At 43.3% G+C, this 25,376-nt stretch overlaps 1 protein-coding gene across 2 annotated transcripts in view; it reads left to right on the top strand.

The window, feature by feature from the left end:
* Positions 1-15,056: 15,056 nt before the first annotated feature.
* CHST11 (carbohydrate sulfotransferase 11) overlaps positions 15,057-25,376 on the top strand; it is a 250,596-nt gene continuing 240,276 nt past the window's right edge. The window contains exon 1 of one of the 2 annotated variants that reach the window (XM_014608354.3): positions 15,057-15,174. In XM_014608354.3, coding sequence (XP_014463840.1) covers positions 15,072-15,174 — 103 coding nt within the window. In that variant the 5' untranslated portion in view covers positions 15,057-15,071. Of the gene's footprint in view, positions 15,190-25,376 lie in introns of both variants that reach the window. The other variant, XM_014608350.3, reaches the window with a different exon arrangement.

Genomic DNA, 25,376 nt, shown 5'->3' with positions numbered 1-25,376 from the left:
TGAGAATCAGCAGTGTAGGAGCCACCTCAGAAGGTGTAATGCACCATTATAATGGGTAGTATTTTACAGCATTGCTGGAGTATTATGATGGGTGAAATGATTTTGAAATGGCCTCTCTAAAGGGCAGATTTATATCTCATCACTTTCACGTGATTCATCATCCTTCCTCTTCTTCCTGCTAAAATATCACTTGGTGGCACTTGTCAAGAGGCCTTGAAATAGAATGGGGAAAATAACATTTAATTAGCCTTAGAAAATGTCTTTGTTTTAGATGAAGTAGGTTAGAACCATAGCACCTTTCACTTCAACTCACTTTCTAAACCTTTGCTAAAGTGCAGCATCCTTATGAGTGAGGCGAGATAAACTACAAGTTTAGTTCAAGGAATCACTGACCTTTGTGTTGAAACTGTTTATTGTAGGCACTGCTATAGTTCTCTATTTAGAATCAAGTACCCTGGTTTGATATTTGCACTGACTCTATGCTGCTGTTGTCCAGTTGACCTTAGCGGACTTTTTCTTGCTTTACACTAGTATACATTTGAGAAGAATGAGACATGGATATAGTTATGATGGTTTGACTTAGTCAGAATGGGACTTTTTCATATTGACCTTCAACATACTGTACTCAGGAACTGACACTGCCAGTCTTACCACTGGTGTGAGCAGCACTGAGAGACCTGGTGCAGGTTCCAAGCACTGAATTGACTAACTCTTGTCAGAGTGGGCCTGATCAGCATGGTGCTTAAAATGTTTGCAGCCAGCCTACACTAGAGCTCCTAACATTGATGGTACTGGTGGAACCTCTGTGGGGAGGCCCCCTGGTCTCTTGGACAGGGCCCTGAATTCAGAATAGTGAGGGTTGGGTTCTGTTTCTAGTCCCGCCAGTATGCTGACAAGTCACTTCTTTATTTCCATTCTTGGCCTTACGTTTGTCTATTTAGAGTATGGGCACATGAACAAGTTATTATGCAGCCAGCTGGAGTGGGAACTTGCAGTGCCTCAGCAACTCCTTTGTAATAACCTATATGCACGCTTCAACCTACAGTAAGAGTGAGGTCTCTGATCCCACTTTCACTGAAGAGCAAGTTATTTTGCATCTACAGTGGCGAGAGAGCAAGTGCACAGCAATTACTGCAGAATAAATTGCTGTAGACTTACACCCTAGCTCACTTCACAGTAATATGTTTGTGTGTCTATAACCCTAGATCATAAATTCTTCAGGGCAGGGAATGTTCCCTTTGCGGGTAACTGTACAGGCATAAACAGAACAAGACTGAGAAATGTTTTGTAAAAAGTTGCTTTACGCACAAATCCCTATTAATGTTGCTGAGCTAGACAAAGAGCATCTGAACAGGTGAAATTTGGGTGTTTTTCTTTTTATTCCCCCTTCCTTAATCATACTCTGCATCTGAACCCAAATGGAGCTGTTGTAATGATTATAGTACTATAACTTCTTAACTGGACCAGGATATAGTCACTAATAAACTTGACTAACTATTGTTAGCTCAGTCTGAGCTTTAACTTCAGAAAGTTCCAAGTCCTGATTAGACATAATGGTCTAAGTGATTGGTCAAGGGTTGAATTTGTTTACCTTAAATAGTGCTGTGAAGAAATTGGTATATGGTTCCATGGTTCATGAAAAGCCTCACATGTTTTTAAGTCCTATGGAAGTTTAGGGACTCTCAGCACACAAAATTGAGTAATATAATTACCTCAGCTGAGCCACAATTAGATCTACTGTGCTTAGGGATCTAAGTTAATATTTTGTGGCTGCCTGTGCAAACCAGAGTGAAAGCTGCACAGAGAACGTCGCACAATTAAAAAAATAATATGGGACTTTCTCTGCACCTATTGACTTCAATGGAATTTGGATCAAATCTATGTTAAAGGTGATTTTTTTTCTTTCAGTTTCAGAGGAAACATAGATTCCTTGGCATATAATGGGTTGAAATCATCTTTGGCAACCCTGAGTTTCAAGTGTAGTGATATTAGTGATATTCACTTTTCTTGTTTCTTTTTTTGTTAGTGTTACTGGGAGCTAGAATGAAGGCAAATGGGACAAAAAACGGGGAAAGTTGTCATGAAATTTCACTTTGTGAATGGAAAGCCTGATCCAACATCCACATGTAAGGACTCCTACCAACTGCACTGGGCTTGGGATCAGGCCTATAATATTTTGTTGCATGCATATACTAAATCTCAGGACTAACCTAAATCAAAGTGAGAGAGAGGGTGCTGTTTGATCATCTTCGCTTCCCTGGTGCAAGGGTCTAAATCCCACCCTCTCCTCCAGTCTTGCTCACCATGACTTGTTGTAATATAGAAAAAGGGAGGATGAATATTATCTGGAGGATGGTGAGATACCTTCATCCTGAAGAGTTGTTTCATAGGCCTCCCCTTCCCTTACATCCTGTTCCTTTCTTCTCAAGACACCAATGGCTGCTCTCGTTTTGTAATCCAGTTACCAATTTGTTTCACCTTGAGTTAGATCCTTTAGTCCAGTTTCTGACATCTCTTCAGCCCTCAATGAAATCAACATAAATCTATACTTTAGTCTCACAAAAGAACCACAACATTCATAAACTGATCAGTTATCAGCATCTGTATCTTATCAGTCGTAAAGGCTCCCTCACCCATGTATTCTTCCATCAATTAAGTTCAGTTAAAATTTCAGCCTACTTATAACAAAGAATCCATTAGCTCACCTCCACCTGGGAAAGCAAGGTAACTCAATAAGGTTCATTAATCTTTTGCTGGGTACTGTTTTCCAAAGTTCATCACAACGTCAATTAACACTGAGACCCACTAATCCATGAATTCATAGAGATAAGCAGTATGACCCAATTACTAATCACAGTCTGTTAATTTATGAATGCACCCCGAAAGGCACAGGATCCAGTATAAATCAAATAACCAAACGTTCATCAATTTATGAGTGTCAACAAACAAACTACTTGGATGCTAAAGTCCACCCCTCAACTCCGGGTTTGGTAGTAGCTGATCCTGGCCACTCTTTAGTTAAGCTACTTAATAATAAACAAAGCCAGAAGAAAATACTATGGCTCCTGGCTCTCCACACACACTGACACACTGCACCGTGGGGCCTTTCTGCCTCCAGTCCTCTCAGTACTGCCGGCTGCTCTGGGTTTGCCTCCATCTGCGCCTTTTAAGCATGCCTCTGCTCCATACTTCCCTGAGGCCTTTCTCCAATCTTTACTTGGATCTTTGCAACCTGCTCCAACTTGGAGCTGCATGTTCCTCTCTCTGGGGGAACATGAGTCTGGCCCCATGTTTTCTTTTTCCTGGAAGCGCTCTGAACCACTGGAGTCCCATCATGGGAACACATGACTTTGGGGACTTGGCATCACAATTCTTTGCCAGTTGTTTCTCCTTCATACCCCCAGTTCAGCCTTCTTGCCCAAACCACACCTGCCATTGGGGTCTGCCCCGAATATTAACCTGCATGGGTGAACTTTCTACAGGTGGAAGAGGTAAGTGCCAAAGCATCCTGTTACACAGGGTGTCCAAATTTGGTGTGGCTGGGGACTGCAAGTGATGCAGCCCCTGAGTCACACACTGCATGGGCCACACTCTGCAGGGGCAGACAGCCACCCTCTGGGATCCGTCCCACTGCACAGGCTGCACCACAGACAGGGGGGTCCCCTTGCAACCTGGACAGAAATATGGCCCAGGAAAGGCAGCTGCAGTGGCCTGCTGGCCCCTCACAGGCCACCAGTTGGACAAATGTGATGTAAATAATAAAGAAATGTGACTTGGTGTTTGACTATTAGGTAGCTGACATAAAGACAGAATCTGTAACATTCTGCAGCACGAAACAAGGAGATGTTGAGATTTGGCTAAATTTTATGTGGGACCAAAATGGATTCAGTTACCAAAATATGACAATGATGCCAGCTCTTAAAAATTTATGTAGAAAGAATGATAGCAAATTATTCACATGCAAAAATGACTTGAGAAAGCATTTCAGAAGCATCAAAATGATATAAGAATGGAAGACCCAGAACTTTCAAATCAAATCCTTTAAATTCTGCTCCTAACTCTCTTAGGATTCTTTTAAAAATATACCTCTGAACATAGGGAATGCTTTGTCTTTACTAAGAAGAACAGACAGCTCTAAATAGGGCTCTTTTACATGATGATTTTCCATTGTGAATCCTTTTAATATACCAACAAAACCAAACCATATATCACCGTTCAGATGGAATATGAACAGACCAAGAGTAAAATGTAACCCACTGCTACTTTTAAAGACAAATCTAAATTTGATTCCTGAAACACAGTGTTTTCCTGTTGAGCTGTCACTAGTGGGTTTGTAATTACAAACGTGTTCAGATCCTGTAATAGGAAGGAAGCTTGTATTGCCCTGCTGTCAAGCGGCTGCTTCTAGGTGCACTTTTCCTGGCTGGTAGGCAAGGCATTGCTTTGAAAACAAGGTTTAAAGAATGCTACTGAGGGAACAACAGTGATGTATCCTGAAAAGCATGAGTAATCCCTGATGGCTGAGAGTCAAATTAGGAAGAACAGTCATATGAAAAGCCAATAACTTGCCCTTATTTTGGAATGTACACCCTGAGTCACTATTTCAGATGATGGCACTGACCAGCAGCCAGTGGAATAAGGACAAATTCCTGCAGATTAAGTGTAGTTAAGGCTACAACAACATTACCAGGAAAATAACTACCTACTTAAAAGTACTGTTTAAGTTGCAAACACAAATAACTTGGTGTGGCATGACCAAGAAAGCTTACAGGGCAGCTGCTTTGGCTCTTACAACAAAGCTCCGTATTGGTTAAGCTCTGTTCCAACAATTTCACTTTATAAAGTGTCCTGGGCTGGCAATGGGAACATGACAAAAGAATGCTTCAAGTAAAAAAAATAAATGAAACTGCAGCCGAATTTGGCAATTATTTGAATCTGCTGTGCCCCTCAGGAATTTGTGCTGCTTTTTCTGGTTGCAGCTGTGGTGACTGAACACTTCTTTTTCAGAGGTACTTTCCACCTGCAGCCACTTGTGTTTCAGGACAAAAGCCAAATATGAATTAATGGGGGCTGTGAAGCAGTCCTGCTGAAGAAGTGGATGCTGGTTATTCTCAGGGATTAAGATATTGGTCTGATTCAGTCTGGTAAATTCTGTGTTTCTACTGATTACAGTGGACAGAGTTATGGGTGCTTATCACCTCAAAATATCAGGCTGTTTGCATTTTTTTCCCTTAGGAACATGTCTACCAATGTTCATGTTGCCAGTAGCAATCACATGACTGTTCTCTTTGAGCATCCTTGCAATGTACAGCTCAGCCAAAGTCAGGTTAAGACTGTTACAATCCCCAAGTCCTCCCACTCCTAAAACTAACACACCTGTAAAAAATATTCTGATAATCTTGCAGGTATTCATCTTAGGGTTTTATTGTTTTACAATACGTTAATTTTAAAAAATAAATTGTGTGTTATCACTCCTTTCCCACCATTGGCTTATGCAAGTTTATCTTGCCATGTATCTTGTTCATTTTAACAGTAACCCTTCTGCCGCTCTTAAACTAGGCCGGGTCTATGCTAGGAATTTTTTTGCTGACAGAGCTGTTTCAGTTAGGCCTGTGATTATTTTTTAATGACCTATCTGTGTAGATGCAGTTATACCAACAAAACAGTGCCAATGTAGCTTATATTGCTTGCAGAACTGGCAAAAGCTACGTTCACAAAAAAAGCATTTTTTTTTTGCCAGAATAGAGTGCATCTGTGCTGGTTATAGCTGTATCAGCAAAACTTTTGAATTACAGACAAGGCCACAGGAAAGGAACAATACAAACAACAAGCTGGATTTAAGAGAAATGGTAGCTGTGCCATATTTAGGGTTGAAACTCTCTCCCTGTATTTCAGCCTCCCCTAACTTCTCCAGAAAAGAAATAAATTGTCTAGGAACTTCCTTGTTTCCATCACATTCTGGGTGGAATTATAGAGCTGTAATGGGAAGTTGGAGGACAGAACGCAACCCTTATCTTGCAGTAGACTCCACTTGCATGTGGAGTAGCAATCAAAGCTGAGCTCTGGTTAATTGGGGGAGCTGCAGACAATGGCTATGAATAAATAATATATCTGTGAATTTCTTTTGAAGCATCACCTCTAATCAAAGTCTGTCTGGAAATACCAGGGAGGAGGAAGGCCCGTAGAGAGAAGTATAAATTGGTTGGGCTTAAATCTAAGGCAGAAGAATAGACTTGAAGGAGGGAGGTTTTGATGGGAGGATGAAACCTGGAATGAAGACCTGTGAACTGGATGAAAAGTTGGCCCCTGTTACACAGGCAGTAGGACTCTGGGACATGAGAACTGAGGAATGCAGGTAGAAGTGGCAAGCATGCTGCCTCTCCACTTAGGGTTGTTTGCTTAGGCAGGGCTTCTCAGTGGCCATCAGCCACATACTGTGTGGGCTCCCTGCTGCATAGATCACAGACTCCTCAGTCCTTGCATGCCATGCCACCTCCCCACCAGAGGCAGAGGCAGGATGTAGAAACCAGAGGACGGAGTGGGATTCTGGAGATCCTGGCCACTGCAGCAGCAGGAGCGATGGTGGCAGTGGCATCTTGGTGGGAGTCTGTGCACTGTAAGTTAACTGCTCAGAAGCCAAGTGAAGCCTGTGGGCTGCCATTTGGACAATTCTTGCCTAAGACAAGGGGCCTACCTGAGCCAGGGGAAACTAAAAGTTAGGTAGAATTCACATGCATAGTCCTTCTTCGTTGCTTTAACCCATATTGTATATTGTATTGACTGTTGTATTCTTGCTGAGCAGAGAAGTGCTTAGCTACATTAGTCTGAAATTATGCAGAAGATAGGGCAGGGTAGCCCCTTGGAGAGTAACTGGTTCAGAGAGTTCTTGTTGAATTCTTATTGAGTAATAAATATCACTTTGTTTTGGGAAAAGCTAACTTTTGTCACTGCAAGCTGTTTCTGGATATGGTGCTCAGAAAGAAAGAAGACTGCTCTGCCAGCAGCCTGGTCTGAGAGAGTCAGAGCCACAGCATCCTGTCCTGCCCCCCTGACTGAAGCAGAGTCTCAGGACATATAAGCAGGATGAGTGCACCTATGAGGCACTGCAGACAGGTACAAGGCATTGCAGTCTATGGAGATTATGACAGGGCAATTATCAAACATGAACCTCTGCTTATTTATCTTTTGAAAATATGAATAGCATTTTTGTGTGTTGTGTCTCCAAGAGGGATTTGCTTACAAACTTACATTCATTTAATGTTGTTAGCTCACTAGAGGAAAACAACATTTTGGTGGTAGATTATTGGTGAAGAATAAAAAAGATATAGGGCTTGATCTGACATCCACTGAAGTCAATGAAAAAAACTCTTGGTGATTTCAATGGCAATAGGTCCTTAAAGAGCTGTTTTCACAGATAGAGTAATGTTTGTAAGCATAAATGGATCTGTAGCTGACGCCAGGCTGTAGTGCTACTGCATTGAGTGAGGGTGTTTGGGTAGCAAATAAGGTGGAAATATAGAGGGGCAGAAATAGGAGAGGAAAGTGCAGTACTAGGAAGGAAATGGACTGAGAGTTAGGGTGCTAGGAATCATATGGAGAAATATCATTGGAAAGCTGGGTGATAGTGACCACAAGCTGATCACCTTTACTATCCATCGCAAAGCAGGCAAGTCAGTCAGCAATGCAGAAGTCCTTGACTTCAGGAAAGCTGACTTTGACAAGCTCAGGAGGCTCGTTGTCAAGGCCCTAAGGGACCATGACCTGACAGTAAGAGGAGTGGTTGCTCCTCAAGGGAGCGATCCTGACAGCACAAGGGATGGCCATCCCATCTTGGAGGAAGGGTAGCAAAAGGGCACAGCAACCCCCTTGGATCAGCAGGGAACTTGAGGACCTCCTATGCCTAAAGACTTATAAAGGATGGAAGACTAGAAGTACCACCAAGGAGGAGTACTCAGCACTGGTCCATACCTGCAGGGAGTGGATCAGGAAAGCCAAGGCTGCAACCGAGCTTCATCTGGCTTCACATATCAAGGATAATAAGAGGTCCCTTTTCAGATTTGTAGGGACCCGGAAAAAAAAGCAAAGGTAACATTGGACCCCTGTTGAACCAAATGGGACAACTGCTAACAGACACCCAGGAAAAAGCCAACCTGCTTAATGGGTACTTTGCGTCGGCCTTTCATCAGCCCAAAGGGACAGCACTGCCTAGCATGACGCAGAACGGCCAGGGTGAGGGCATATTTATACCCATCATCGGTGTTGATCTAGTAAAGGATCACCTTGAGAGGCTGGCCACCTTCAAGTCAGTTGGTCCTGACAGATTACACCCATGGGTACTCAAGGAGCCGGCAGGTGTCATAGCCCAACCATTGGCAAAAATATTTGAAAACTCTTGCCGCTCAGGTGAAGTACCTGAAGACTGGAAGAAGGCCAATGTGGTACCCATCTTCAAGAAAAGGCAGAAAGTAGATCCCAGGAATTACAGGCCAATCAGCTTGACCTCAATTCCTGGTAAGATTCTGGAGAAAATTATCAAAGAGACTCTTCTTGATAAGCTGGCTGATGGCAACATCCTGAGGGACAGGTAGCATGGGTTTGTTATGGGTAGGTCTTGCCTGACCAATCTCATTTCCTTCTATGACCAAGTGACATATCACCTGGGCAAGGGAGAATAGATTTACATCATATATCTGGACTTTAAAAAAGCCTTTGATCTGGTGTCCCATGACCAACTACACCACAGTTCGATGGCTGGGAAATTGGCTCTGAGGTCGGACCCAGAGAGTAGTGGTCTATGGTAGTGAATCATTGTGGTGCTCTGTGACCAGTTGTGTCCCCCAAGGCTCTGTTCTTGGACCAGTTCTCTTTAACATCTTTATCAACGATGTGGACATTGGTGTCAGAAGCGCACTGGCCAAGTTTGCCGATGACACTAAACTTTGGGGCATAGCGTCCACACCTGAGGACAGGCTAGTGATCCAGGCTGACTTGGATAAACTTAGTAAGTGGGTGGATACAAACCTGATGACGTTCAATATTGATAAATGTAAGGTACTCCACCTTGGGGTGGGGGAAAAACCCTGCAGCATGCTTATAGGCTTGGCAGCGTTATGCCTGCTAGCACCACGGCTGAAAGAGACTTGGGGGTCATGACTGACCACAAGATGAACATGAGTCACCAATGCGATGTTGCAGCTGGTAAAGCAAACAAAACTCTGGCTTGCATCCATAGATGCTTCTCAAGTAAATCTCAGGATGTCATCGTCCAGCTGTACTCAGCCTTGGTGAGGCCGCAGCTGGAGTACTGCGTCCAGTTCTGGGCTCCACAATTCAAGAAGGATATTGAGAAGCTTGAGAGAGTCCAGAGGAGAGCCACGCACATGATCAGAGGGCAGGAGAACAGGCCTTATGAAGAGAGGCTGAGAGCCATGGGACTCTTCAGCCTGGAAAAGCGCAGGCTCAGGGGGGACTTGGTGGCTGCTTATAAGTACATAAGGGGCGTGCATTAGGATCTGGGAGAACATCTGTTCACCAGAGCACCCCAAGGGAAAACAAGGACCAATGGTCATAAACTCCTACAAGACCATTTTAGGCTGGACATAAGAAAAAATTTCTTTACTGTCTGAGCCCCCAAGCCCTGGAATAGATTCCCTCCAGAAGTGGTGCAGTCACCTACTCTGGACTCATTCAAGAATTGTTTGGATGCTTATCTTGCTGGGATCTTTTGACCCTAGCTGACTTCCTGTCCCTGGGGCAGGGGGCTGGATTCGATGATCTTTAGAGGTCCCTTCCAGCCCTAATGTCTATGAAATCTATGAGAGTTAGGGTGCTAGGAATCATATGGAGAAATGTTATAGAACCATGATCCTCTGCTTTAGGGTATGAAGGTAGGAGGAAAAGCCTGCAAGGAACTGGGTGACATGAAATGGCAGGGACTGGGGAAGGACATGGGGAAGTTTTTTTGCATGGAAAGTCCCAATAAAACATACCTGTGCCTGTGTTTTAACTCTCATGCCCTAGACTGTGGTCATAATTGTTATAATATCTTGGGAGACCAGTGACTGGCTGGGATTATAACTGTGATGTACCGGCATTTTTGTCAATGGGGAGGAAACTGAGACATAGCTTCTCTAATATGGTTGCTGAAGGTAGAATAGGGGTGCCTGTGCTGACTGAAGGAGGAGTGCTGGCAGAAGAAACTATCCCCAAAAGTTAGCATTTCATCACGAGACCCAGACAGAAATACTTGAGGCAGCAGTTCTGGGAAAACTAAATGGCTTTCTGGTCCATGAGACAGCTGCAATTTTAAGTAGTTGAAACTCATAAATATTAAGCAAAGTAACCTCATTTAACCTCAATTAAAGAATTTTTAATAAATAGTTGAACAGAAATCTTTACAGTGCTTTTGGTCCTTCTTTGCATTTCTCAGATATGTCTATCAGTTGCTTAGCTTATCTGCTGTCTTTTGATACACTACCCTGTGAGTTCACTGCCATCTACATGATGTCCTGTCTAGATTTGCTTTCACCTGTGGTTTTGTCCTTCCTAGCTTTTATCAATGAAGCCTGTTTTTTATTGTCATTCAAAAAGAGAATCTATATGGGACCATTCTGGATTCTCATGGCTGTTTGTGGGTTTTGGATTGAGCTCTTGGTCACTATCTTTTTGAGCATCTTATAGACAAGTCTTTTTTTTCCCCAAAGGGACTGAACACTGAGTTTTTGTGCTTTTCTGTCGGAACAGTGGGTGTTCTGCACTTCTGCTGCAGTTCAAGCTCTTCCAGCTGTTCTGTAGTTCCTAGTAATTTAGGGCTAAATTTCAAAAAAGGATGCGCTGGATTTGTGTATGTACAGTGGGTATCTGTACACTACATGGAAAGGGCAGTTGTATTTGTATACTTGGCAACACATAAGTAATGACACTGGAAACTTCATAGATGCCAGGTTGAGTGGGTGCATCTCCTTGGCTCAGCTCTGGCAGTATAACTGGCACTCTTGTCATACTGTATGACAACAGCTATATGTTGGTTCTCTAATGGCAGGGGGTTTAAAGGCACACAGAAGATCTTAACTTTGCTATGAGGCGCCTACATTTTCTCTCTTCCCTTATTTCAGTTTTGGTAGAAATACTAGTCCATCCAGAAAAAAATTCTTCTCTAATGTGTTCCTAGACATGGCTTAGTTCTCTCACTATGAGTGCACTGAGCTTGCTATTGTAAAGCAGCATTGTTAGAAGTCACCCTCGATGCTTGTTATGTCAGTATGTAGGAATGCAAAGTGCATTTCTTCCTACTGCTCTTGTGCTTTTTCAAGAGGTAGCATTTCAGACCACATACCTACCATGTGCTTGAAACAGAAGTATAAAGACAATAGTTGGCTGAGCCTGAGAGCATGGCTACATATGAGGCTTTGTTGTGTGAAAGTGCAGTTTCCAAATACCCACGTAATTAATAGAGCAACTAAAGATAGGCAATGGATCTTCCTGTTTTATGTAACCGACAACCTCTGACTGACAAACTGGGCTGAATTCACTCTTATGCAATCAATTCTCTGTTAACCACCATCATTTCAGTATGTTGAAATGAACGAAAGCAGCTTTCTGTTTCAAATAGTTTGATCTCCATTTTCTACATACAGTACTTAGTTTCAGAGAAGCAATAGCTCTGGAAAATAGTTAGTTTAGCATTTGTATAACCTTTTAATTGTGTGCAGGACTTTTGCCCTGATATGGTTAGATACCGAAGCATATACTCAACTTTTAAGCATCTTAGTGGCCCCATTGACATAAGTGGGACTATTCAGGTACCAAGAGTATTGAATTAGGGTTTTTTAAAGTCTTGGTTTAAATTTCTGTTGACCATCTTTGTGATTTGTAACTTTGATCTGTCACATACAAAGGAGTATTTCTTTACTGGTTCCTATATGATGCTTTTTTATTACATTTGATTTTTTGGATCTTAAGGCTTCAAAAAGAAGAAGAAAATCTGTTTAAGTTTCCCTTTGTGTATTAAAATGTATAAGGTAGCTTCCATTTCCTACACCCACGTATATAAACCAAAACCCTTCAAAAAGCTGTGATAAAATGCATACAAACACAATAACAAAATAAGAAATAAAAAATCTAAAGCTGTATGAGACAATAAAATATAAATCATTCACAGTAAATAGAATTGTGTTAGGGTACGCTGCCTATATCTGATCTATAAATATTCAGATAAATTAGTCTTGGGTTAAAAGCCCTAAACTGGGTTTTTGTTTCACAAGTCAACTTACTGTGAAAAGACTGCTAGATCTGACTATAAACATTCTAATAGTTTTTATGTTTTTATCATAAGCACCAAGGGAAAAGGAGGTAGCTTTTTCCTGCTAGACTGGAACACAAATAATTAAATTTTGAATATTCAAGAGAAATTATTCCTGCAGTGCAACAAGATTATACTTCATGGGAAATGTCTTCAAGAGTGACAAGTGATTCCTCCAATTTTGGGGTGCCCTGCTTCAAACAACCTAATTCTCCCCTTTTCAGGATTTTCCACAGAGTGACAGTACTTGGTACTTTTTTTAAAAATCAGTCTCCTTTTAAGATGGCCAAAACACTAATCACTTTTTTTAGGCTAATGTATTTTGAAGACTCGGAGAAAAGAATAGTCTTAAATGAAATTAGATAAAAACTTGGTCTCAGCACTACTAACATGAACATGTACTTGCTACTTTTTTTCTTTTGTTCTTAGGAAAGTCACTGTGTGCACAAGGAGGAAAAAGGAAAATTCGTTTATGCAAATCAGAACACAAATGGGAAGGGGATGTATATTGATGTGGGGGCTCCATTCAGCAAGGTACTTGAGCAGCTACATACCTTTAAGCAGGTGTGGTATCCCATCATAGTGAATGAGACTACTTTTGTGCTTAATGTTAGGCATATGTGTAAGATGCTAATTCAGAACTTTGGTCTGCAGTTGGATATATAAAAGCATCTCATTCCCACCTAAAAAAAAAATCTTACCTGCAGAGCAAATGCCCAAATTTGGGTCCTCGGTTATTTTACTAGGCAAGCCAAGCCCCTTTTGTTCAATGTTTCAAGGACTTCTGCATTCCTTGCATGCACAATTTTGCATTTGATTGCCTGTAGTTGCTATCTAGTGATCTTTGGGGATCTTTCCAAATATAAATTATTAATGTATTGGTGAATTTGGAGCCATTATGGGTTTGCACATGTACAAATAATTTTCCACTACTGCTGTAACAGATCACAATTCCTCTACAGATGAGTCAGTCTTATTGTTAATATTATTTAATATACAAGTAATGCAATTATTAAACAACAGTTACAGTAGAATAGCAGCAACACCAAAGAAGAAATGCTAAAGATAAATAACACTTGCTATAAAGTGCTCATTCACCTAAAGTTAAGCCCAGAAGAGTAATACCTAAAAAGCCATTTAGGATTAATTGAGCAAGAAATATGACAAAAATAAGTGGGAGAACAGCATTCTAGCAAGCAGATGGAGTGAAAAACTGAAAAGCCTCATTAGAGCTGCATTAATAAGAGCTGATGGAAAAACAGGATGTGATTTCATTGTATTTCTTGTCAAACTTTCATCAAAATTGTGAATTTTTAAAAATGGTTAACTAGCTCTGATTTAATGAAGAACGAGACTACTTTAGATACTGCCAGACAACATGTAAAATGTAACCAAATTCACAAACAGTGGAGAAAGATGTGCCAATATTCACAGCTGTTTCTCTAGAATTCACATCTGAATTATGTAAAGTTAAGCCCTGATAGAATTCAGTTCCACTGATGTGTGCAAACTCTGTTTTTTAAGGAACCTTTGCTGCAGGTGGATCAATCACTATAGGTTTAAAGATCTGTAGAGCACAGTCTCTGTTTAGGCTTAGCGTAGAGCAGGAACTAAAGATCAGAGCTTGATAGTGGATTATGTTTCCCATGAAAAGTGTGGCTGGCCATCTTTAATTTTATAGTAGTAAAGAATGATCTGGTGGCATGCACCCCCCCACCAGTAGCCTATGCCCGGAAAGGGTTCTGGGCAGGACCGTCATGTCCTTCTCCCAGACAGAAGGATGCTGGCTGCCCTGGTTTGTCTGCTTCACTTGTGGCAGGTGAAGGTATGAGGCCTATGTTGAATCAGGGCTGATGGCAGTCTTATGTAGAGTTTAGATTAGGGACTGGATAGAGGGATGCTCCTGCCTCAGGCAGGGGGTCGCACTAGATGACTTGTGAGGTCCCTTGCAGCCTTACTTCCTTAGGACTCTATGGGGCTCTCCCTTCTCTACTCTTACTGTCCTGCCCCCCCTCTCCTGGGAGGCAAGGCTTTCTTAGGGGGTATCTATGCTTGGGCATCCTGCCTCGTGGGCGCAGAGCGTGGACAAGATGTCCAGCGCCAGGCGTCCGTGGGCAGGTGCCCCCAAGGCAGCGGTTCTCAGCTGGTCGAGGGTGCCAGGCAGCATTGGTGCGGCTAGGCGGGAAAGCCCCCAGAAACCCCAAGCTTCCCAATTGCAGACCCCGCTGCCCCGTGGGTCGCAGTCTCTGCTCCACAAGCATTGCTCTGTACGTTTCTGAGGGCAGCCTGGAGTCTAAACAAAGGCTGCCCCAGGATCCCTAAGCCCCTGCCCCCATCACGCACCGCCTCCCCCTGGCATCGCCCCCTGCCCGCTCCCAGGGGAGGGGGGGCTCGGAACCCGCGCCCTGCCTCGCGCCCCCTGGCGCTGCAGCGAGGCCGGCGCTGGGACCGCGGGGAAGCCCGGGGACGCCGAGGGAGCCGGCGGACGCGACCATGTCGGCAGCAGTGTGTGTGTGTGTGTGTGGGGGGGGGGGCTGTGAATCCCCCCCGCCTCCCGGGGGTTGTCCCTTTCTCCGCGCCTCCCCCCGCGGCGGCGGAGTGCAGTGGTAGCGCCCGTCCGAGGACTCTCAGCAGCCCAATGAAGTAGTCGCGGCGCGCGGGGCAGCCGGGCATCCTCGGCGCGGACGGGCGGGCGGCGGCTCCTCGCGGCGCGCACAGCGGCAGCGGCAGCAGGCGGCGGCGGCCGCGGGAGGGTGGGAGGGACCGGGCCATGAAGCCGGCGGCGCTGGAGGTGCTGAGGATGAGCCGCATCTGCAGGATGGTGCTGGCCACTTGCCTCGGCTCCTTCGTGCTTGTCATCTTCTATTTCCAAAGTATGTTGCACCCAGGTAGGCACCGCCGCGCAGGGCCGCTGCCCTGCCCTGCCCTGCCCTGCCCGCGGGGGAACGTGGGGCGGGAGCCGGGGCCGCAGGGCACGGAGGAGCGCTGGAGCCCCCAAGCACCTGACTGCTGGGGGCTGCGGCCCGAGCCCGGGGGAGGGGAGGGGAGGGGAGGGGAGGTGGCGGAGGCGGCGCTGCCCCCGCGCCCGGCCTGGCCGCTGCCCCTGGCGTGGGACTGCGCTGCTCCCCTCCGCTCCCGCTGCTCCTCTCGGTGCCGGCCCTAGAAACTTGCGAGAGCCGCGCCTGTGGCTCCGCCGGCACTTCCCCGGCCTGCGCTGGGAGCCGGGGCTGCCTGTGGAGGGAGAAGGTTAGAGCTGGCTCCTTTCTTCTCGTTTTCGCAGCCTGGGAAGTGAAAGGAAAGTTGCAATGGAAAGCCCCTAAGAGGAGTGAGTTGGCAGGCAGATGCGGGTTTGCCCTTGCTTTCAGACTGCTGCGATTTATCTTTTTTTTTTTTTAGCTTCGTTAAGGTGTTGGAGCGGCTAAGTCTTTACAGCAGGAGCTGCTGCTCTTAGGAGCCAGTTTATCAAGCCTCCTGTGGTCATGCCAAAGCCTCTTGGCACGTCCCTCTCTTTCCCACAAGACTTGAAAGCTCCCCCTGATTGAATCAATTCTCTTATGCCCATCTCTTCTGATACTTAATGGCTCCTCCTGACTGTGACAGATTAGTTTATCATGGTACAGAAGTAAGGCTGGAAGGGACCTTCCAGAGGTCATCTAGTCCGACCACCTGCCTGAGGCAGAATTGCCCCGATCCATGGGATCTGTAGCATAATCCCTATCCAGACCATCCCATGCAACCATCATCTAAAGTCTAATTAAGACTGCTGTCAAACCTGATGTATTCTTCCTCCCCCTCCTCCTTTCTGCTGAGTTCTCTCAACTCCCACTGACTTCACGAAAGTGCTCGGTGCCTAAGCAGAGTTGGGGCTTCAACTGCCTGTCACTTCTTTGAAGGCTTCAAAGCACACTGTAAATATAGTGCTGTGTCATGCCCAGGAAATTTTAATGCAGAAAGTTACTTTTGCCTTGGCTGCATCCAGCAGGCAGTACGGTTAGTGTGTGTCTGTAAAAGTAATTTATCACAGGAAATTATCTTTTCTTGCTTCAAATGAATCGTAGCATTGCAACTCAGATTGATGGTGCAGTTGGTAAGAGAGAAAATACGTTTTGGAATGAATGTTCAAATATTGATGAATTTTTTCATCTCCAAAAATTATTTAATGTGCTCTGTAGCAGCGGCAGCTGAGGATTACTGTTATATATTCTTACCCCTTTTAAAAGATATTAAGGTTGAGATTTCAAGACCAAGCCAAGAAATTACCATAGACACTAGTATAACTAGGAGTGGGTGAGCAAGGCACCGGTCCTGGGTGCCAACTAGAGAGGGAGCCAGCATGGAGGCTTTCTGGGGAGTCTGTGCCACCCTACTGCAGCAGCTGCTTTTCTCACTGCTGAACTTGCTGTTGCTTGTTGTCACCAGTGATCACAATCAGTGGCACTTGGCAGCAGGGTGGAGCAGTGGTGGCAGCTGCAGTAATTGGGGGGGGGGGAAGAAAATGCCCACTGGGTTTGAGAAATGGTAGTTCAGGGTGCAAACCTTACCAGTTATGCCTCTGACCATAGATCCTTAACAGAAGAAAGTCATGCTGTAGAACCTCTAGCTAATTAATATTGGTTTGATTCCTATTTAACATATTTGCACCAGTCTAATAGTGTATGAATATTAATGGTATTACTTCTGATTTACGCCAGACTGAGTGCAATCAAAATTCAGTCTTCTGTTCTAAAAATATCTTATGATTGTAACTGATTCTGCTGGGAGTGGTGTATTTCTGCATTGTCTATGCTAGGACTCTACGTAATCGATTACAAACCAGGTATGGAGCAGTTAAAGTGTAATGTGGAAACAGCCATTCCAAGTGTTTTCATACATTTATTACTGTTTTGTGTGCAGTGTCATCTCTGTTGTGACACAGATTACACAAGAACTGTGCCCTATGTGTGTAGAGCTTAGATGCCGTTCTATAAACTGGTACAGTTTTATGCACCAAGAGGTGCTATTGATGTAAAGTGAAATTCAGCAGAGCTGTACCTGGGATGAATTTTTGCTCTTGAAGATGAAAGGTTTGGCTCTGGAGATTTTTGTGTGGTGGTAAGATGGGACAGAAGGTATTAAGAGCTTACGAAGTCTTGTTTCTCCCCTCTCAATTAAGTGTTTTCTTTGGATTTGAATATATCTCTATCTGAATTCACACTGTAAGAAACCAACAGAAGATGGCTGTCATTTTGTATGTTGTTATTTTTGTTGTTGTTGTTATTATTTTACCCCCGCTGGTATGCTAGATCTCTGTTAATTAGGGTTGGTTGGAAAAAATTCTATCAAAACAGTTTTTCTGATAGAAAATGGAGATTTTTGACTAAACTCTTTTTGCAGAAACTGTCTGCTGTTCATTCAATTTTTTTCAATGTTATCAACTTCCCCCACAATCAGAAAAAGTATTGATCTTCTAGCCTCTTCTGTGTGCCTTGCATACTTTTAAAGACTCATTTACTTTACTAGATGTGATGCAAAAGAGGCAGGAAAATGGTGAGCAGGAGATGGAAGTGATAGCTTCTTACACAAATCTCTCTTGAATAACTGTATGTCAAAGTAGAAGCTTCTTTCAACAATAACTCACTGGTAAGAGAGACAGTCTAGGCTTCTAGTCTGCATTTTAGTCTTTTGAACCACAAATCCAAACCCCCAGCATGGGCAAGTCAGCTCTTCATCTCCCAAGATGGATGCATTAATTTTTCATTGAAGGTACCTACTGGCAAACCTCATGAAATTCAAAGTCCAGGGGCATATCATTTACATATTCATCTGATAGGAAAGCCACTGCAGTAATAGGAACCTTAGAAATAAACCAAGATTGGCAGGTAAACCCCCACCCCAACTTTACCACCCTGGACTCTCTGTGGAAAAATATGGTTGTCACCTCTCTACTTCATGCCTCCACAAATGAGGAACTGGATGCCTTATTATTCTTTTTGCTCTAAAGGTATACATACAGTTAATACATACTGGGTGCATCTACATATGCAGTTACCCCGACTGAATACACTCTGAAATTTTGCATCGGTTAGCTGCTCCCAGGTGCAGCGTTTACACATGCCCAGAATCAGAGCTGTTTGAGCCAGGGGGCCTCAAGGGTAAGCCCCAGACTCCCGGTGGTAGCAGCTGAGGGTCTGGCTGGGGCATGAGGGTGCTACGGTGTGGGGCTAGCTGGCAGGCAGCCCTCTCACTGTAGACTCCTGTGCCCCAGCCAGCCCCAGTCACTGTCTACATGCATGTTACAGTGCACCTAATGATTCTGCTATAGGATAGTACTTGTCCCAGACAGTACTATTCTACAGCGGAGTTAACTTATTTACTTCACTCTAATATGGGCATATGTATAGATGGTGATGCTTTACTGTGGAGCTCATTGGTCAGCTCCTGTAGTAAAGTATACATGTCGATTCACCTACTGAAGTTTTACTAACTTTGGCACAGAACCCCACCTTGCTGTGGGACCTCCTAGGGCAGCAGCAGGCAGGGGCAGTTGAGCAGTGCTAATGTCTGGGGAAGAGCTGCAGGGGATTACACAGTATCAAAATGAAAATCACATTAGTCCTCAGGAGCATTCCTGCGGAGACGTTACTTGGTATATACTTCTTTCTCTGAGAGGCAGCAATAATCTGTAAGTTACCCTAGTAGAAGCTAAAGGGAATTCTGTGGAGTTTCCCACTGCTTACGTGGGGTTTTCCATATAGCAGAGTGGTCTTTCATGTCTCTTCTATACGGATGTTAAAGTTGCCTTCTAACTGTACAGTACAGATTTTTTTTTTCCTCCAGTCCTTGGTAAAGAAAGAAGAAGTTTTGAACATTGTGCTGTATAGTATCTGATAATCTGTCTGTCCATGATGTAATGGTCTAAAGGTTTAATTTATTTGCTCATCACTGTAGTATCTTAGGCATCTTTACATGTGCTCTGGGGTGGGGTGCTAAGGCTTCTGAATTAAAGCAGCTCTTGGGAGCCACTGTACTTCAAGCACCCACAGTATCTTGTGTATTCAGTGTCCTGTGCTTCAAAATGGTGGTGGGTGCGCTTAAGCTAAAGCTCCTTTGAGGAGGATGCTGAATACACCTGATGCTGAGGCTGCTGGAGCATTCTAATTAGAGTACTCCAGCAGACTCAGTTAATCTAATTAGAGTGGGTGGGAGCAGGCACTGAGCATGTGTATAAGTTCCCTTAGTGTTTTCCATGAAGACTCTAATTTCTCTGAGCCCATAGTTACCCCACTGGACTTGTAATTAAAAGGGGTGGTATGGGGCTTTACATACCTCAGCTGCTTTGCCATACCTGTTCCTGCATTTGCAATTTACTTGTGGCAAGTAAAAGCTAAACTGAAGCGACTTATCCCTGTTTCATTCAGTGGTAAATTTCACCCGGTTTATTTCTCACCAGGGAGTCAGAGTGGGCACAGCTATAGTTGCAATGGAGCAGCTGATGTCTGGTAAAGCCCTGTCCCCTGTTGATTGTGGGTACATGAAAAGCAATAACTGTGCATATGAAATTGTCTGACTGTAAATGAGGTCAGAACTAGAAGAAATTTAGGACCTGCTAGGGCCTAGTTGTTTCCCACCCTGCAGCTCTAACCTGCAAGAGCCCTGACAGACATGCCTACTCCTGCCCATAGTCCCACTGAGAGCAATGGGATAACTGCAGAATTGGGCCCACAGTTTGGGAAGTGCCTTCGGCTCCTCCAGGCTCTAGGTAAATGTAAAATAATATTATTGCCTTATACTTAGAGTTAATGATTCCGTCCTGGTCACGGTCCATCCTGGTCTAATTGCATCCTGGCACCAGCCTTGTTTGAACAACTGTGTTTTTTTGGGGAGGGCAGGAGGGTTAGTTTTGGGGGGGGCGGGGGTTCTTTCTTTTTGATTCCTCTTCTCACTCTTTTTAGTGATAAAGCAAGGCACACCTCTCCAATTGCACTCCTCTCTTTGATCTGTATGCTGCTAAACCCTGAGGCTGCTTGCTTATTGCTGTAACACAGGTGTGGGTAACCTGTAGCAAGAGTGCCAACAAGTGGCATGGGCAGCCTCTGTTTGTGGCATGTAGCAGATCAGGGAGGGGACAGACAGCACAGCAGCTGATAAGGCGGGAGGCAGAAAGCAGAGCAGGAGATCTGGCAGCAGAAGGGAACTGGAGTGGCACTCTGGGAAAGCAGAGGGTTTGTTTGTGACACACTTGCCAAGGAGGCTGCTGTAATGTATCACTATTGGTACCTGTTTGTTTGAATAAAACCATAATTTTTCTTCTGTAAATGATCAAATATGGTCCCCATTATGCCACTGATTGGTTTCACAAAACAACAAACGCACATGCTCATACGCCCACATTTAATTTGGAACAGGGGTGTCAGTGCAGCTTGCAGGCCTGCAGAGCCCCATCATCTGGCCCCCAGTGCTGCTGCCCTTGGGTTCAGAGTTGATCTGCACCTGGCATGTGCCATACTGGCCCCAAGCACAAGGCCCGAGACATATGGCACTTACTCTGGCTGGTTTGGGATATGCACTGCATGTAGCTCCTGCCCCAGTTGGTCCAGAATATTTGCTGCATGTGTTCTCTTCTCTCTCCCCTCCCCTTTCTCAGCCACTCTGAGGCAGGTGCCAACTGGCTGGAGTGTGCCCCACATGTGGCATGCATCCCAGATCAGGCCTGCACAGGTGCCATGTGGTATGTCATCCTGGACCAGTTGCATGCTGTATGTATTGGATCCGGTATATGCAGGGTGGGGAGGTGCAATCCATGAGGCCAGGCTCACATCACTCATCTGGACCATGGGGCCAGATGACTTTGACATCCTTGATTTAGAAGATCTGACCTCTCCAGTGCTCTCAATAGAATTCTTGGAAACCAGTAGTGTGCCATCCCAGCTTGCAAAAGATCTGAGTTCCTTGTTATTAGAAGGAGAGGAGCGTGTGATGCTCTGAGGGACTCATGTTATTTAAATTGTTCTGGGGTGTTGAGTGCTGGGAGAAATCTTAGAAGCCTGTTTCTTTCACATAACTACAGTTCAGTAAGGGCCAGATTCTGACGCATTTAATCACAAAAAGAATAACGACTGGGTCCCATAGAAGTTTTTTCCATTGACTTTGATTGTGGTGGGCCCAGGATTCACCCAGTGAATAGTGTTCTGTCTTTAGTTATTCCTTTAATTTGACTAGGATTCCTTGGGTACAGTGCTGGTTAATGCAGGTAAACATATCAGGATTCAGCCCAATGTGTTAAGGACTTTCATAGATTGGGAATGTTCTGAGCTAGGTACTGGACTTCCTTTTGTGCCTTGGCTTGTTTAATGAATACTGTAAATATTTTGCAACAATGACTTATTCACCCTATTCCCCCACCCCCAAAAATGAGTAAAATAAGAAAAAACGCAAGGAAGGTGCTGTTCCTGGAAATACTGAAACAAAATTTACAAGGTACTATCCATGGCAACTTCACACAGACATTCTGACAATTTAAACTTCAGTTGCTCTGTCATGACTGTTTCCATTTGGTATATTGTATAATCTTTTAAAATTTTCTTTTATTGGTTTAAAATTTTAGCACACATTAGTGCAGACATTTGCAAAACACCTTATAAATACTGTGGAAGCTTGTGCTGACTTTCATAGTATTAACACTCTATATTATAGACTTAAACCTGTCATGATTGGGCTCAAAACTAATTTTTTCCAAGACATAAAATTTCCATTCACATTAAAATTTTATTTTTTTCCGTGAGAAGTATAAATAAATATATCAAACAGAAATGCACAATGCAGTTTATAAAAGTATTTATAGGAGTGCTCAAATGTAACCCCTGTATTAATAACTTTCTGTGTTGGGTGGGCATATTTTATGAATGTTTGAATTGTTTCCATTACTTTTTAGCAGTGACAGCATATCTTATTTTAGAATACATGTAACTTTAAAAGCTGTCCAGAGGAGTGGAAGACATCAGATCCATGTTAAGTTTCCCAAAGCCTGTATTTTGTCAGACTCTATCTGCAGCCAGAGATACTGTATCAAACCCTGTCTTATAAAGCTGTTTCATTTGTCCTTGTGTCATTATAATAGGTTTCCTCTCAAACCTTTAGAGGTTTAAGCATGTGTATTATGTATCAATCCGAAGGTAATCTGGAAACACTTTAAGAATACCAGTGGAGAGACATCTGTTCGAATGAGATACAGTTTTCCTTGTAAATGATTTACTTCGTCTAAAGTAGTCGTTTAGGGTCTTATGATTTGTTTAAGTATCATTAACTTCTTTTATTATAATAGGTGGGATGCAATTTAAGGGCCTGATTGGCAGGTTATCAAGTAAATAGGAAGTTTCTTGACTTTAAGGAGTATTGGAGTAGACTTCAAGAGGGGAAAACCAGTACAAGCTGAAATATCATTGTCAAAATCGTCAAGATGAGGATAAAGGTGATCAGGGTTCCATAGAGTGTTTTTTAGGTTGCACAGTGCTCTGTTGATTTACAAGGATAAAGCAATTTTAAAATGCTTATTCTTATTTACATTGGTGGTGCCTGCTCCTGTACCACTCGCTTATGTGGACAGAATGGATATTACTCATTAAAACATCTATTTTTGGATGTTGGAGGTTTGGTAAATTTTCCTTATTTGTAATCCAGTAACCTAGTCAAAGACCAGGTCCCATTGTTTTAGGCACCATGTGAACACGTTTCCAAAGATGGTTCCTGCCCCAAAGATTTTAGAGTCTGCATAGAAAATGAGGCAGATGGATATAACTGATGAATGGTGAACCTGAGACTGCCCCCCCCCCCCACCTTACTTCTGCACTGTCTCTAATCCAGGGGTGGGCAATTATTTTGGTTGGAGGGCCGCTTACTGAGTTTTGGCAAGCCATTGAGGGCTGCATGACGAGCAGCCAGGGGCAGAAAAATATTAATTTTCTAAATTTTTTTAGGGGCCCCGCGGGCTGGATAGAATGGCTTGGTGGGCCGCATCTGGCCCGTGGACTGCATTTTGCCCACCCCTGCTCTAATCTATCCCCCAAAACACCAGTGGAACCTCTGGTTATTCTTCAGCCCTCTGCTTGGGCTCTCTGGGTTTAACCAGGGGAGGATGCAATGTGTCCTTTTTTTAATTGCTTGTTTACTTTGGCATCTGAAACCAGCTTAATGAATAAGTCAAGACTGCTGCAGTCACAGTTGCTCTTGTACACTTTCTAATTTTCTACCCAAACAGTCTTAATATCCTCTGTTTCCAATGAAGCCAAAGCCTGGCTTTTTGGATCTTCACTCTGTTTTGTAAACTGTTAGTTTTTAACTTAATGCAAACGACTGTAGAGACTTAGTTGGAATACAATGCGCCGATTCCCCCTGATTATAAACACAACTGCCACCCCAGTTCCCAATAGCTTGGAAAAGCTGCGCTATTTAAAACGTGGGCAGCAGTCAATTCAGTGAATGCAGACAGAAATCCTTGAATTGTTTGTGATTTTTTTTTTTTAATAGAACTAGTAATTGATGACAATCATTGGAGTGAAATCCACTACAGTTGTATAGAGGTTTCATAATTGGCATCTATGTGAGTGGAGTGCAGAGGAGGTAGGGGAAGTGGGATTATGCTCCTCTCAAGCTGCTGTGCTGCTCTCTAACATTTCCATGCTAATTGCAGTGCATGCTGGGCCACTTGAGCTATGGAAATGTGGAGCTTTTCTCTTGCCTCCTTTGATATTTTGTTCAGTTGGGGCTGGAGCCCCTTCTGCAAGGTATAACGGCTTATAAGCAAGTGCTAAGAGAATTTTTTGGACCTTTCGCTTACACTTCACATAAACAGGGTGTAGGTGAATCTCGTCATCTGAGCAGGTGAGGACTAGATTCTGAGACCTTTGTTACAGGACTTTGCTTCTCAGCCTTTTGGCTAAGATCAAGCATGACTGGCCTCCAGGCCTGGGACTTGCACATAGGATGCCTGCCTGGATGTGGGCAATATCTGAACTCTCAGGGCTATGGGTCTGGGAGGTAGGTTTCTGGCCCAGTTGAAATTATATGGCCCATGGATAGCTACAGACATGGTTATTTGATTTGGAAACTGGAAATATTTTTAAAAAATGTATATATAAAGATGATATGTTTGTTCCATGACTAGGTCCCCTGATTGAAATAGGAGTGAATATAATTCTCCTGATCTGCTGACTTGCAAAGGATTTGCTTGGATGCAAAGTTCAAGGAGATTTTACTGTATTAGAATAAAAAATAATAATTTCATATGAATAAGTCCTTAACTTATTCATATGAAAATAACTTACAATATTTGGTTTTACCTTTAACTATTTATTTTTGTATAGTTAAAATATAAATTAAATAGTTTTATAAAACTATATATATATCTATATTAAAATAAATAGTTAAAAGTAAATATTGCATTTTGCTCCATTTCTGGCAATGAAAATGGGCTACTAGTTCTCCTTTAGTTAATTTTGTGTATTGGCTGTTATGCTGTATATACGGGGCAGCATAATGTAAGCAGTAGAGAGAAATATTCCTTAAAAATGTTAAATATTCACTAAGAACTTTACAAGAAATTCAGTGCCATTTTTTTTTAATTCATTTAATTCATTTTTTAAAATTCATTTAATTAATTTAGTTAAAAATGATGACATTTTTCCATGGGGGGGAGGAATCTCATGTAAACGGTTTTTCAGTGAAATTTGAAGTAAATTGTCAGCCTTCTTGCAACATTTCAGAAATTGCAGGTTCTGCTTGTGTTCTTCCCCTTCTCCTTTCCTTTTTTATTTTCTTTAGTTTTGAGTAGTCCAACTGTGCCTACCCTCAAGGGATACACTTCTTCACAAGGGCTGCTAAAAAAACAAATAACCAAACCACCCAACAAAGCGGTCGGTGCTTCATTATTTCAAGGTACTGTTTTATTACATTGTTTTAAGTGGGGCCTTCTCATTTTACTGTCTGAAGGAAATTTTAAGCTACATTTCAACTTGTTCTTCTCTGTCTACTCGGGAACAGTAAAGGCATTATAAAATCTTTCAAACTAAGAAATAGGAAAACGGTTTTACAAAGTGTATTA

This window comes from Alligator mississippiensis, chromosome 4, assembly GCF_030867095.1.
Source record: "Alligator mississippiensis isolate rAllMis1 chromosome 4, rAllMis1, whole genome shotgun sequence".
Classification (NCBI taxonomy): Eukaryota; Metazoa; Chordata; order Crocodylia; family Alligatoridae; genus Alligator; species Alligator mississippiensis.
The sequence above is the reverse complement of the archived record's forward strand: the minus strand, read 5'-3'. Positions and strand labels throughout refer to the sequence as shown.